Here is a 12,710-nt window from a genome sequence, read left to right as displayed (position 1 = left end):
CAAGTAATTACTTATGATTTCCAGAACTTTACAATATGTATTACAACTACTCTAGCCTGTTATATGTTTTGGTACCAATGCAGCTATAGGTGACCATAGAAATATTTATATCAATGAGCATATATACAGTCCAATAAGACTTTATTGGTAAGATAGGACAATGGGCTGTGGCCTCAAGCTTTAGTTATTGATCCTGGAATTGATGAAAATTACATTCATGTGTTCATAAAGGATAAAAGGAATTTTTATTAATTTATTCATATGACACCTCAATTGTTACCCCATCCTTTGTATCCTCCCATTCCTCCCTGCCTCTCGCTTTCCCCCTATTCCTCTTCCCTATGACTGTGACTGAGGGGGACTTCCTCCCTTTGTCTATGCTCATAAGGTATCAAGTCTCTTCTTGGTAGCCTGCTATCCTTCCTCTGAGTGCCACCAGGTCTCCCCATCCAGGGGCCTTGGTCAAATATGGGGCACCAGAGTTCATGTGAAATTCAGTCCCCACTCTGCACTCAACTGTGGAGAATGTAACTTCTGTTTTTTATTTTTGTTTTGTTTTTTGTTTTCGAGACAGGGTTTCTCTGTGTAGCCTTGGCCATCCTAGACTCACTTTGTAGACCATGCAGAGCTTGAACTCACAGTGATCCGCCTGCCTCTGCCTCCCGAGTGCTGGGATTTAAAAGGAAATTTTTAAAGATTCTTTTATTTCTTTTGCTATTATTGTTTTTGATATTGATACCTGGTATAATTCTATAGCACAGGCTGGACTGTAATTCCTATAAGCATATGGCCCCATTTCTGGATCAGGAATTTCCAAAACAAACACAAGATAGTTTTGTTCTCTTTGTCCTTGAGATGAGAAAACTTGGTAAGTTATTAAATTAACCTCAATGGAATACTATCAGAGACACATTTAAGAACATAATAACCTCCAGCATGGTGGCACATACCTGTAATCCCAGCAATTGGGGAGGCAGAGGCAAGTGAATCGCTGTGAGTTCAAGGCTAGCCTGGTCTACAGCATAAGTCCATGACAGCCAAGGCTACACAGAGAACCCCTGTCTCAAAAAACTAGCCAGCCAACCAACCAACCAACCCAAAGCAAAACAAAACCCAACCAAACAAAAAGATCATAATAACTGTAGTTCAATTAATAGCTTGTCTGGGAAATAAAGAGGGTATCATTGTGGAAATCTAGCAAGGCTATCAAAATAGGAATCCATTTCTCTCTCAGTTACCTTCACATACAAGGTATGATGGCTCGAATATGAACTGTCTCTCACGTCATCATGTGTTTCAACATAGAATCCTCATCTGGTGGAGCTCTACTGAATTCGACCTTCAGCCTTTAGCTGAGACCTAGGTGGAGGTAAGGAGCCACTGGAGCTCTTAATGAAGATTTTATTTCTGGTCCAAGTTCTGTCTTTGCTTCCTGGCTATCTCAGATACAAGGAGTTCCATACTCCTGTTTCTGGCATCGTGCACTTTGTTCTGCCACAATAGCCTGTATCCTCTCAAATGTGAGCCTACCTCAAGTTGCATCTAGTCAGTTATTTATTTGGTTACAATTATTTTAAAAAGTATGAATATAAGAGGTTACTTTAGTTCAAAGCAATAATGACATCCTTTTGATTTCCTTGTTCTTTTCAAGAAGCATTAATATGTTTTTAATCTCTCTAGTGATTTGCCAAGCATGCTGTCACAAACCTGTAGCCTTCAGGCAGCTGAGGATTGTGATTTCAAGTCCTTCGTAGCTACATAGTGATGTCTGTCTTATCAACTGAATACAATCTAAGAAATGTAACATGTATACACTAAAAATAAAAAGGCCTGGAGAGACAGGTCAGTGGTTCAGAGTGCTGCTAGCTCTTGTGGAGGATCCAGGTTGAGTTCCCAGCATACACACACAGAGGTTCACAACCACCCATAACTCCAGTCCCAAAGGATTCTTCTGAGTCTCCCCTGAGCATAAGACCCGCACATGGACACATACATACATGGAGGTAAGATACCTGTACACATAAAATAAAATGTAAAAATATTTAAAAAAGATATAAAAAGACATATAAGAATTGAAAAGTTTGGTAACTAAAAGAACATTTTTATTGGGGAGAGAGTTTCATGTTTGAATCTACAGTTTAGGATTCCTGGATTTCAAATAGCCAGGCGGTAGAAACTATAGCTCAATAAATCTAAGAAAATGTATATTCCTCAAGTCTGCTTACTGGGTCTATAGTAGTTAGATGAAATGTGAACATTTATTAAAGACATGGCTAAGTCACTTTCATGTTTCTATCCAAATTAATACCTTTTAGGAAACAGTTAGATTGCAGCTTCTTTATTTTCACCCAAACTTAAATTGGAATTAATGTTAAATTTTAAAATCTTGGGCTCATATTAATTGAGAATGGGAAAGCAATTTCCCACCTCTGGTATGTTCTAAAAATAGATTTTTTAAAAAAAAATTGCTTAGCAACATAATTTGCCATTTATAGATAAAAATAAAAGCCATTAATTGGACCTCATTTTGTTTAGTTTTTCTTGAAGACTTACTCTTAAAACACTGCCTTACAAAGCAAGGTGCCCTTGTAGCCTGAGAGCAGCATATGGACAGAGTAAATACAATCCCGATTAAGTTCCCTATTTTATATGGAGTAGCAATATTGCCAGACATTTTAAGTACCTGCAACTTGTCAACCCCTAATTTGTGGTTTCCCATAGGACTAAGGAACCATAGTATATTTTTCCTAACCACAGATGTGTGCCATTTTTAACCAGAATTAATGTGCCAAAAGTTTTAAGAGCATTATATTTTCTACTTCATTTAAAGATAAACATCTGTTTATTTTAACATTGAAATAAAGCCTATGAATCACATGAAAAAAGGTGACATTATTTTATGAGCCATATGCACAAACCCTAGAAATGGGCTAATTTTCAACAATTATTGTGGACAGGCAATTATGTACTAGAAATTTTTGCAAGCATATATGATTCATTACCTGAGGTCCATTGAGCATTCCACATTTCACATGTTTTATAAGGAGGCAGCTACTAGCATATGTTTTTGTTTGGGGCTCTTAGTTCCAGAAGTGTGGTCAAGATGAAACATAACGGAATTCAACCTAAGTATGAAAAGCAGCAATTTTTATTATGAGAAAAGATAGTAGGCTTTTAAAAATATGTATGGGTATTTTGCCTGCATGTATTCCTATGTATGGTGTCTGTGCCTAGTGCATGGAAAGCCAGAAAAGGGCATCAAATCCCCTGGCACTGGAGGTCCAAGTGGTTGTGACTTGGGATGTGGGTACTGAGACCTGAACCCAATTCTTCTGGGAACGTTGCTACTTGCTCTTAATTATTGAATCATCTCTCAAGTTCCATAACCTTTCTTTTTCTTTCTTAAACACAGGCTCTTACTATGTAGTTGAAGCTGAACTTGAACTTACTATGTAGACCAAGCTTACTGAGAACTCCCAGAGATTCACTTGCCTCTGCCTCCTGAGAACTGGGATTAAAAGCACATACCACTATGCAAAATGAGAAAAGAGCATTTTATACATAACTGTGCTAACAAAATGAATTTTCATCTATCCAAGTGAACAGAAAAAAATTCTTCCAGAATAAAATATAACTATTTTTAAGGATAAAATCCAGGATTATAACTTGATCTTGGTGAACTATTCTGTCTGTGAAAAACAAGTTTACTTTGTTGTATTTGGGTAGAGTAAACTTGTCAACCTAACTTCCTAGAAGAAGGATGAGAATCATTATCCTTCTTTGTATAATTTAAGAAGATAATCAGACAAAAATCATTTGGGGTGAAATTTAATTACAATGGACAAATCTTTGTGACATGTGTACCTGGCTAGAGTAAACAGATTTAGGTCTGTACATTTTGGGTATGGTGGTTATCTACAAATGTAAAAATTTTTTGGCAGGAAACCATAGATACCCACTTTCAAGAACACGGGTATGCAAGCTGGAAAGATGGCTTCATGGTTAACAACACTTGCCACTCTTGCAGAGAACTCTGGTCCCATTCATAGCATCCATGCGGTATCTCACAACCATCCTTAACCCCAGGGGTTCTGACATTCTTTTCTGTCTTCTGTGTATACCACCCCTACACATGGTAGACATACTTACAAGCAAACACTGACTTACACATAAAATAAGAATAAATACATCTTTAAGAATATAGAGTTGGTAGATATGGCTTCTTGGGTCATTAGATAATGGAGAGACTTTCCGGATGTATAATATACAACCACCATCTGTGGATTTATGTTATCTGTTCCCATGAAAATAGCCCTTGTGTGTGTAAACATATAATAGAGTATATAATACTATCATATACTCTTAGGGAATGTTGCAGAAAGTACTGTGTCCTCTTAAAACCTTTAAATCATATAGTATTATTGTGGTATCAATACCATCTTTCAGTGCAAAGCACTTTTGACACTAAACCATATCCTTATTTTGGATCCTGTGATTTTATTTCAGAGAGAGAATAAGTCTGCATTAAAATGGTTTAACTTATGAGTTATCTCATGTCAACCTAGTAATTGAGGTACTCTCAGGGATGTGTGGTAACAGATTATAAGTCCATTTTTTTCCTCCACCAAGATGCTTTAGGCAGCGATCTACCAGGAGAGTGCTCATGTGTTAGCGCTTAGTCCATTTACTCCATCTTGTTCTCATTTTATCTGTTGTGTTGTGCTAGTTCAAGTGTTTAACAGTTAATTTTAACATCATGATTTTCTTGCCTTTGTCACCAGCCACACTTGTAAATCTAATTGGCACAAGATCATTGGCTACACCTATTCAAATATACTTGCTTAAATGAGCATCTTGACACACTTGTCTTTGGTTGGTTGAGGTTACAAATGAAAAAGCTTTATTCTCCCCTAAGCTCATTTGCAGAAACATTGTTCATTGTCTTGACATTTCTTTTCAGCATAAAATGGAAAAATATATCAGAGACCAAGATCATGGTCCATCTTAATTTCAGTCAGAGTCAAGGATATCTTCAAGTTCAAAGACTGTAATAATATGGTGGATCTTGTTTCATCTCCATCTGTACTGGCCAGTGGTGTTGATAAGTCATTTTAGAGTCCAAATGTCAGTGGAGGTTTCTTCTAGTTCTAGAAATTCTTCATATCTAGTAGTTGCCATCTCTACTAGGTGATGCTCGGATATCAGCAACAGCAGTGGTCTTGATAATGCTTATCTTGGAAGCCCTGTGCTTGAAAAAGTATGTCTTTTTGGGTCCTCCTCAAGAAATAATGAGGACTGGGACTAAAGGAGCTGAATTCTGTCATGCCTGCCCCTGCTTCTAGGAAGAGGATGTATTTGCCAACTAGGGCTAAGAGAATACATTTTTGATGAACTTGGTGCCCAGAGAGGTGCCTGGCACATGGATGATACTTAAATGAAGCCTCATCAGTCAGCATACAGACACTGTGCAGGGAACTGTAATATTTTGCACTAGCATAAGAAAGGCCAAAGGCTCTTTCCTATCCCAACTCTGATGGACATTTGAGAACTAACAACATTTTGGATTTAGATGAACAAACTAATCCCATGCTGAGCCCGAAAGGTCACACAGCTGGTAGAGAAAAAATGTCCAACTTCAAAGCCAAGTCTTTTTTTTTTTTCCTTTTTGGCTTCATGGACAGAAAGGGGAATTCAAAAGGGTGAACACTGGAGCTGTGACTATTCTGAGGTTTTAGTTGAGTATAGCAGTGGATTGAACCAAGAAGATGAAGAACGTGGCAGAAAAGCAGGCTTGCACTCTGAAGTAATGGGAAGCATGGTAACAGGTTTGCATAGGACTGAATGCTAGAAGATGGTGTGTGTGTGTGTGTGTGTGTGTGTGTGTGTGTGTGTGTGTGTGTGTGTGTTATTACTTAACTCATTGTTGTGACCCTTACAAGAAGGAAGCAACTTAACGGATGAAGGGTTTACTTTGGCTTTCAGTTTTAGCGAAGAATACAATCTATGACAGTGGGGGAAGACCTAGCTATGGGGACACAAGGTAACTGGTCACAGTCAGGAATCATAGAGAATTGAATGCTGGTTTCTCATTTCCTTTTGACACAGTCTAGTTCCCAAGCCCATGGAATGGTGTCACTCAGATTTACAACAGATCTTCCCATCTCAATCACCGTAAAGTACAAAATCTCTCACAGACATATCCAGAGGTTTATCTCATAGGAGATTGTAGATCTCACTAATATTTACCATCACACAGTGGAGGACAAGTGGGTAAAAGAAAGAGGACAGGGTTGTAGAAGGTCAGCAAATACAGAATACACTGAAGCACTGAAAATCTGTTGCCACTTTGACCAACAAGGAAGCAATTAGAGCAATTAAAATGTAAATAAGTGAAGATTATCATTAAATCTATGCAATATGTATTTCTTGCCTAATGATTAATTCTAAAATTAAAGATGGTCTTTTTGTAGGCAAGTACTTATTAAAGATATTTTTCTGTTAATTTTTATCTATTAGCTAAATATCTTTCCAACTGCAAAAAGCACAAAAATATTAAAATTATTGTGACTGTCATTATCCAGAAATATTGGGCAATATGGAGTTGTCAATCAAGGACTCAGAGAGAAAGCATGTGTATCTTTTTAGAAAAAAAAATGAGGTCTAAAAGGAATGCATAAATTTAAGGATTATGTTATATTTTAAGTGTCTATTTTGTGAAAATTTGTTTAGGATATGGGTCAAAGGTAATAAAATAGATTCTTTTAGACTATATAGATCAGATAAGGTAAAGAAACTATCATGACTCAATCCACCTTTGGGTTTAATGACTGTGCATGTGGTCTGTGACAGTCACTTATAACCTCGACTTAGATTAGGTCAACAGTAAATCTGTGGGCATGAAGAATGAAAGTCGATCAAGATAACTGGTTAAAGTAGTTCTTTGTGGTTGTATTGCTTTTCTGATATTATGTCATGGGGGTCAGGTTCAACCTTCACAATGAAGTTTTCCAAGACGTGTGTGTGTGTGTGTGTGTGTGTGTGTGTGTGTGTGTGTGTGTGTACTCTGAGTATTCGTGTATATAAGTACATGAGTACATATGAATTTGGAAGTCAGAGAACAATGTTGAATATTGTCCTCAGGAATAGCGTTCACTTCATTAGAGACAGGTTCTTACCCTGGGCTGGAGGATCTCATCTCTATATCCTCTTGTCTCTGATTCCCTCCCTCCATTCCAAAAGTTTATTCCATCTTGCCTTGGTATTACTCTTCTTGACCAACTGAAATTTTAAGGTACATCATGTGATTCTCCAGTAAAACTTTCCACTTGTGGCATGTAAGGCCTCAGTTCCTAGATGGCCAATTATGTCACAGTGAATTTATGGCACAGGCTGATTGATTACACATTCTTGAGTGTACTGTGAAAGTTATTAGCCATCTCATAGTGTTCATATTTCTCCAGGGAAAAGGAATATAACGTTTGCAATACTCAACAGGTTTAGGCATGCTATGTTATCTGTATGCATATTTTCTTACAATAAATGGCAAACATTGGCAAACAATAAAGATAGAAACTGGGCTTCTGTTAGAGAGGAGAGGGGGAAACTACTTGGGAGAAGCAAATTCTAGTTTCCATTTGAGGAGGAAATTGTTTGGCAAAAAGGACATAGTGAGTATTTCGGCCATAGTATACCAACTGGGGCTATGAACCATTTCTATTCTGAAGGGTGTCTAGAAATCCTTCAGGCTTTGTCTGAGATGAATATGTGACAGACTGGATCTGTAAGTTGACCACAGACCAGTGTCTTCTACTTTTATAACATCTTCCTCCCTCAAGCACTGGAAATTGAAATAGTTATGGCCTCACATGTACTAGACAAGTGCTCTATCACTGAACTACATTCCTAGCCACCTTATACCTTAGTGTGACAAGGTCTACACAATTTCCCTCCTCTGAATTGCTTGCATTTTATAGTTTTAAAAACACTTTTTTTTGCTAATAATTTTTAGCTTGATATTCTGTTATACATTTAAGGGTTCTTGTGCTCATACTCACATTGAAATTTAATGGTCTCTAAACCTTCCTGGCCAGTGTGTGTTTCTTTGCCTTTCAAGTCATGTGACATTTCCGACAGACATCCTCAAGTTGAGCAGTGATTTCTACTGTCAAACTGCTACCTAGAGCACTGGAGCTCATGTTCAGGTGCAGTCAAGCCATAGCCTACAGGCTACATGGACCTCAGTGTAGCTACGAATGCAGCCCAACACAGAATCATAAACTTTTGGAACATTATTACATATTTTAAATCTCTCTCTCTCTCTCTCTCTCTCTCTCTCTCTCTCTCTCTCTCTCTCTCTCTCTGTGTGTGTGTGTGTGTGTGTGTGTATGTGTGTGTGTGTGTATGTGTGAATGTGCATATGTGAATGTGTGTAACACTCATTCATTTGTATGACTGTAGGTAGGTACTAGCATACGACAACATATGTGTACATGCTAATGATCAGATAGATAAGTTTAGTTTATTAGTCTTCACTTTCTACCTCGTTTCAAAGTGGGCCCCTTGTGTTTTCCCACTGTGTATGTTAGCCTAACCGGGTTTACAAACTTCTTATCCTAGCTCTATCCATTTAGGGCCCAGGAACTGTCAGTGAAAGAATAGCGAGATGGTCCTAGGACTGTCAGGACACACAGGCTGTGGAAGCATCATGTGATAGTTGTGGCCACAACATGGGTGGTTCAGTGGTGCAATTCTTGACTGCCACACCAGAGGACCAGGTTTGATTCTCTTCCCATACAGAGTCCAGTCATCGCACATTGCCCAATGTGCACTGTGCAGCACAGCTCCTGCCCAGTGCCTAATGTGGGTTCCAGCAATTCTTTTGTCTCTGCTGTCAGTTCCCTATAGGGGCTCTGAGATTACAGATGTATGCTACCCTGTCCAGCTTTAAGCAGGTTCTGGGAGTTGAACTCAAGTTCTTGTTGGGGAGCTTCAGGGCTCTCTCTCTCTCTCTCAGCTTATATGAGTAATATGAGCCTTTGTTTTCAAGTTAATTTTTGTTTTTATGTGTGAAACAACTAGATTTGAGACTGTGATATTTCAAGTTTCATCAGCCTTCTGTTCTGAGGCCAGGTCTATTGTTCATAAAGGCTTGCCCTCCCAAGCATCTTGCTCTATTGTCAAAGCATGAAATAATACTTAGAAATGCATCATTTTAGGAAATGAACCAAGACATTGATCAGAGGGAAAAGATGCTAGGGGAGGGAAGCATGAAGAAAGATGGTCCTATTCTATTCAAATCCAAGTCTATTATAATTTGATGAATAATGCTGAAGAAAAGGTCAAATTTGTTTTCCCAAGCTATTATTACTGTTGCTGTTATTGTCATTAACATACACCATTTACTGAGTATTTGTTATTTTTCAGGCACTCTGCTGTTTTAGGAGACAGGCATTAGTGTCCCTACTTACAGTTCAGGAAACTGAGACACAGAGCAGTTCAGTGGCATGAGGTCACACAGCTGGTAAGTGACAGCTCTAAGATTTGAACTCTCTCTGACTCTTACCCTTAAGCTGTTAATTCTTTATTCCATTTGATTTCTCTGGTTGGCTTTTATGATTCTTCCACACAACATCTTGTGTCCTTTCATGTATCCCAACAATGGAGTGAGCAGGCCTTGATTTTGAGCTTTTAAATAATGTCCCTTTTCTGATAATTTGTTTGGTTTTGAAATTTAAAATAAGAATATCACAGAATTAAAGCTGGAAGGCCACACAGAATTGCTTTCTATCCTTATCATATACAGAGAAAAATGACTAAATAAAGAGAAAGAAAGCAATTAATTATTAAAGAGGTGATGCTGCCTCTGGATTTTAGCAAATCTCTATCTTTTAGAATTGACTTTTAGTATAATAAAGCTTGAAATTTGTCAAACTAAAGCAAACATTCATGAGCTATGTTCCAGGCCATTTACTTTTTAACAGTATCTACTTGGGCTTAGGTACATTACATCTCTCTCTCTCTCTCTCTCTCTCTCTCTCTCTCTCTCTCTCTCTCTCTCTCTCTCATCATATTTATTGTATTGAAAATATTGTCCATGCAATATATTCTGATTATAGTTTTCCCTCACTTTAACCATCCCTGTTCTTCCCACTCTCCCACTCTCCCTCCCATGTGGACCCATATACTTTCTGTCTCTCTTTATAAAACAAACAGGAATATAAGGAACAATAATAAAATAAATAGGTAAAACAAACAAATTGCAATAGAGCAAAACAACCAAAGAAGAAAATGTGCCAAAGAAAAAAGAACAGCAAACATGTTTACATACAGAGGCATACATACATACACAGGAATCCCATAAAAACATAAAACTGGAAGCCATAATAAGTACACAAAGAACCTGTAAGGTTAACAAAAAGGTATCTTGACTTAACATTATGAGACAAAAAAACCCTAACAATGTGGTTGAGTTCATTTTCTGTTGGACACCTACTTCTAGGCATGTAGCCTATTCTTAAAAGTGGGCTGTTCACCCAGTGAGACTCTCTTTTCATTTGCAAGTGACTATGAATTGATGATAGCTTCTGAATTATGGATGGGGATATGTGTCCACTTCTTTCAACTCCATAACCCCACCTGGTGCAGACCCATGCATGTCTTGTGCACACTGCCACAGTCGCTGTGAGTTTGTATGTGCACCAGGATTTTCAGTATAGGCAGGTGAAATGGCTCACAACTTTACAGGAAAGAGTAGAAAATTCAAGGTTAGGCATCATAACCTCTAGCAGTGTCCTTCATGAGGTCATCAATGGATGCTAATTTAATCTGGCTATGATGCCTTATGAAAATAGGAAATGGAAATTCTGGGAATGTGTCTCAACTGATAGAATGCTTGCCCAGCATGCATGAAGCTCTGGGGTTTGAAACCCAGCTCCACAAAAATTCAGCACAATGGTATATATCCATAATCCTGCACTAAAATGGTAGAGCCAGAAAAGCTGACATTTAGGACAATATATATATATATGAGCCAGCCTAAGAGATGAGGGTTTTGTTTAATGGGACCTGGTCTTGGATGACAACTTAATCTGTTACACACCAGAAGTAGAGACTGGCAAAGCTCTACCAAACTGAAGAAATGTTTGGGAAATTTTTTGAGGCAGAAGAACAGAAAGAAACTTCTTGTAGAGCAGTGCCAAGACAGTCTGGTAGGGGTGACCTGTATGTGAAGAATTATGGTTAATAAGAAGGTAAGGATCAGTTTGTAGAGAGCCACAGAACCAAGAGGGAGCAAGCTGGTTTTCATATAACATGAATGGTGTAATATATATATATATATATATATATATATATATATATATATATATATATCAGTAATTCATTTCCTTATAGTGAAGCTATGTATTATAACTATTTGTGTATATTTTATACTGGAAAACCAACACATACTTTCCCAGAATGCACAGCAAATAAGATGTAGAGGGGAGCTTTGGATGAATGAAGTCTGGAGCTTATGGTTCTGCTTGTTATTTATTGGTAGTGCAGAGATACTTTCATTCTCAGTGAGCTTGGGGGCCATGAACAATATTAGCAACATTAGGAAGAAGAGATGAGTGTCTGCGGGATGGTAGACCATTGGATCACTTTCCCTGTCTACTTAAGAAGTATGGGAATATGGCAACAGGGACAGTGAGTAAGCTGGAAGGGAGACAGGGAAAAGATTTGAAAGCAAGAGCTCAGGGCTCAAATTCTGACTGTTTATTACTGATTACCCAGTGACCTTGAACTAGAGGATTAACTCATGGGCTTCTATTTCCTTATTCATAAGAGTATGGGGCAGTGATGCAGACTCTGCCAAAAGGATTCATTTGGGGTCCTTCTGATTGGGAGGTGTCAGTGGGTTTCCATCTGGCTAGAGCCAGCATGCTAGTAGGAAACCTGGGTCTAGGAGCTCAGGAAAGAGGCCAAGGTTACAAACATCCAGGCATATGAACGGAGCTGTTGTTAAGTGGGAAATGGCGGTAGAGGTTTGAGGGGAATGTCCAAAGGGAAAAAAAGCAAAGAGAGAAGAAGGCAGATTAAAGAAACGTCAACACAACCATCTGCCTGTTCCTGAAAAGTGGTTGAGCTTGATAATGAGACTGCCAGAAGCTTCTTGCAGTTTATAGGGCCATTGTCTCATACTTAGTACAATCTGGGATATGTGAACATCTCACTGACCTCGTTCTTCACATCAGCATTTTTTACCTAAACATGGTTCATCACATGTCATGGCGGTGAGCCCTAACGATGCTTATTTATTGGTTTCTATAGTTATTGTTTCCTTTGGATGAAATTACTTTAGTGTCAAGACCCCAACAGTAGCCTCATTCTTAATTAAGTTTATATACAAAGGCAAAAATTAGCTTTCCCTGCAGTCCCCATGTGCCTAAGTCATTTTCATTCTTAAGGAACATTGTATGTTTCTGGAGAAATTACACGGTTATTTGATGTTGTAGTCATGCATTTAGTGTCTTAATTTAACTTGGAATTCTAAAACATAGTACATCACTGATGTTAAGCATACCTGCCCCAAAACAGGCTTAGAAATGGTTTGTGTTTGTACCTTATTCATTTTTTTCTTTTGCTATGAAGTCTCTCAGCACACATCATCCTGTCTGTCTAGGCTGTTTGCTCTTGCCTGAAGGCTCTCCTCAGCAGGGTATGCCATT

General features: G+C 38.2%; 1 protein-coding gene across 8 annotated transcripts in view; it reads left to right on the top strand.

The window, feature by feature from the left end:
- Positions 1-12,710, top strand: part of FRMPD4 (FERM and PDZ domain containing 4) — a 919,852-nt gene that overhangs the window by 491,854 nt on the left and 415,288 nt on the right. For 3 of the 8 annotated variants that reach the window (XM_084789374.1, XM_084789375.1, XM_084789373.1), the window contains exon 2: positions 9,424-9,520. The exons of the other annotated variants lie outside the window; for them this stretch is intronic. In XM_084789374.1, coding sequence (XP_084645500.1) covers positions 9,504-9,520 — 17 coding nt within the window. In that variant the 5' untranslated portion in view covers positions 9,424-9,503. The remainder of the gene's footprint in view (positions 1-9,423; positions 9,521-12,710) is intronic. 8 annotated transcript variants of the gene reach the window in all.

This window comes from Acomys minous (genome assembly GCF_964271855.1).
Source record: "Acomys minous genome assembly, chromosome: 7".
NCBI classification, from domain to species: Eukaryota; Metazoa; Chordata; class Mammalia; order Rodentia; family Muridae; genus Acomys; species Acomys minous.
Note: the sequence above shows the minus strand (reverse complement) of the source record. Positions and strands in the feature narration are given on the sequence as shown.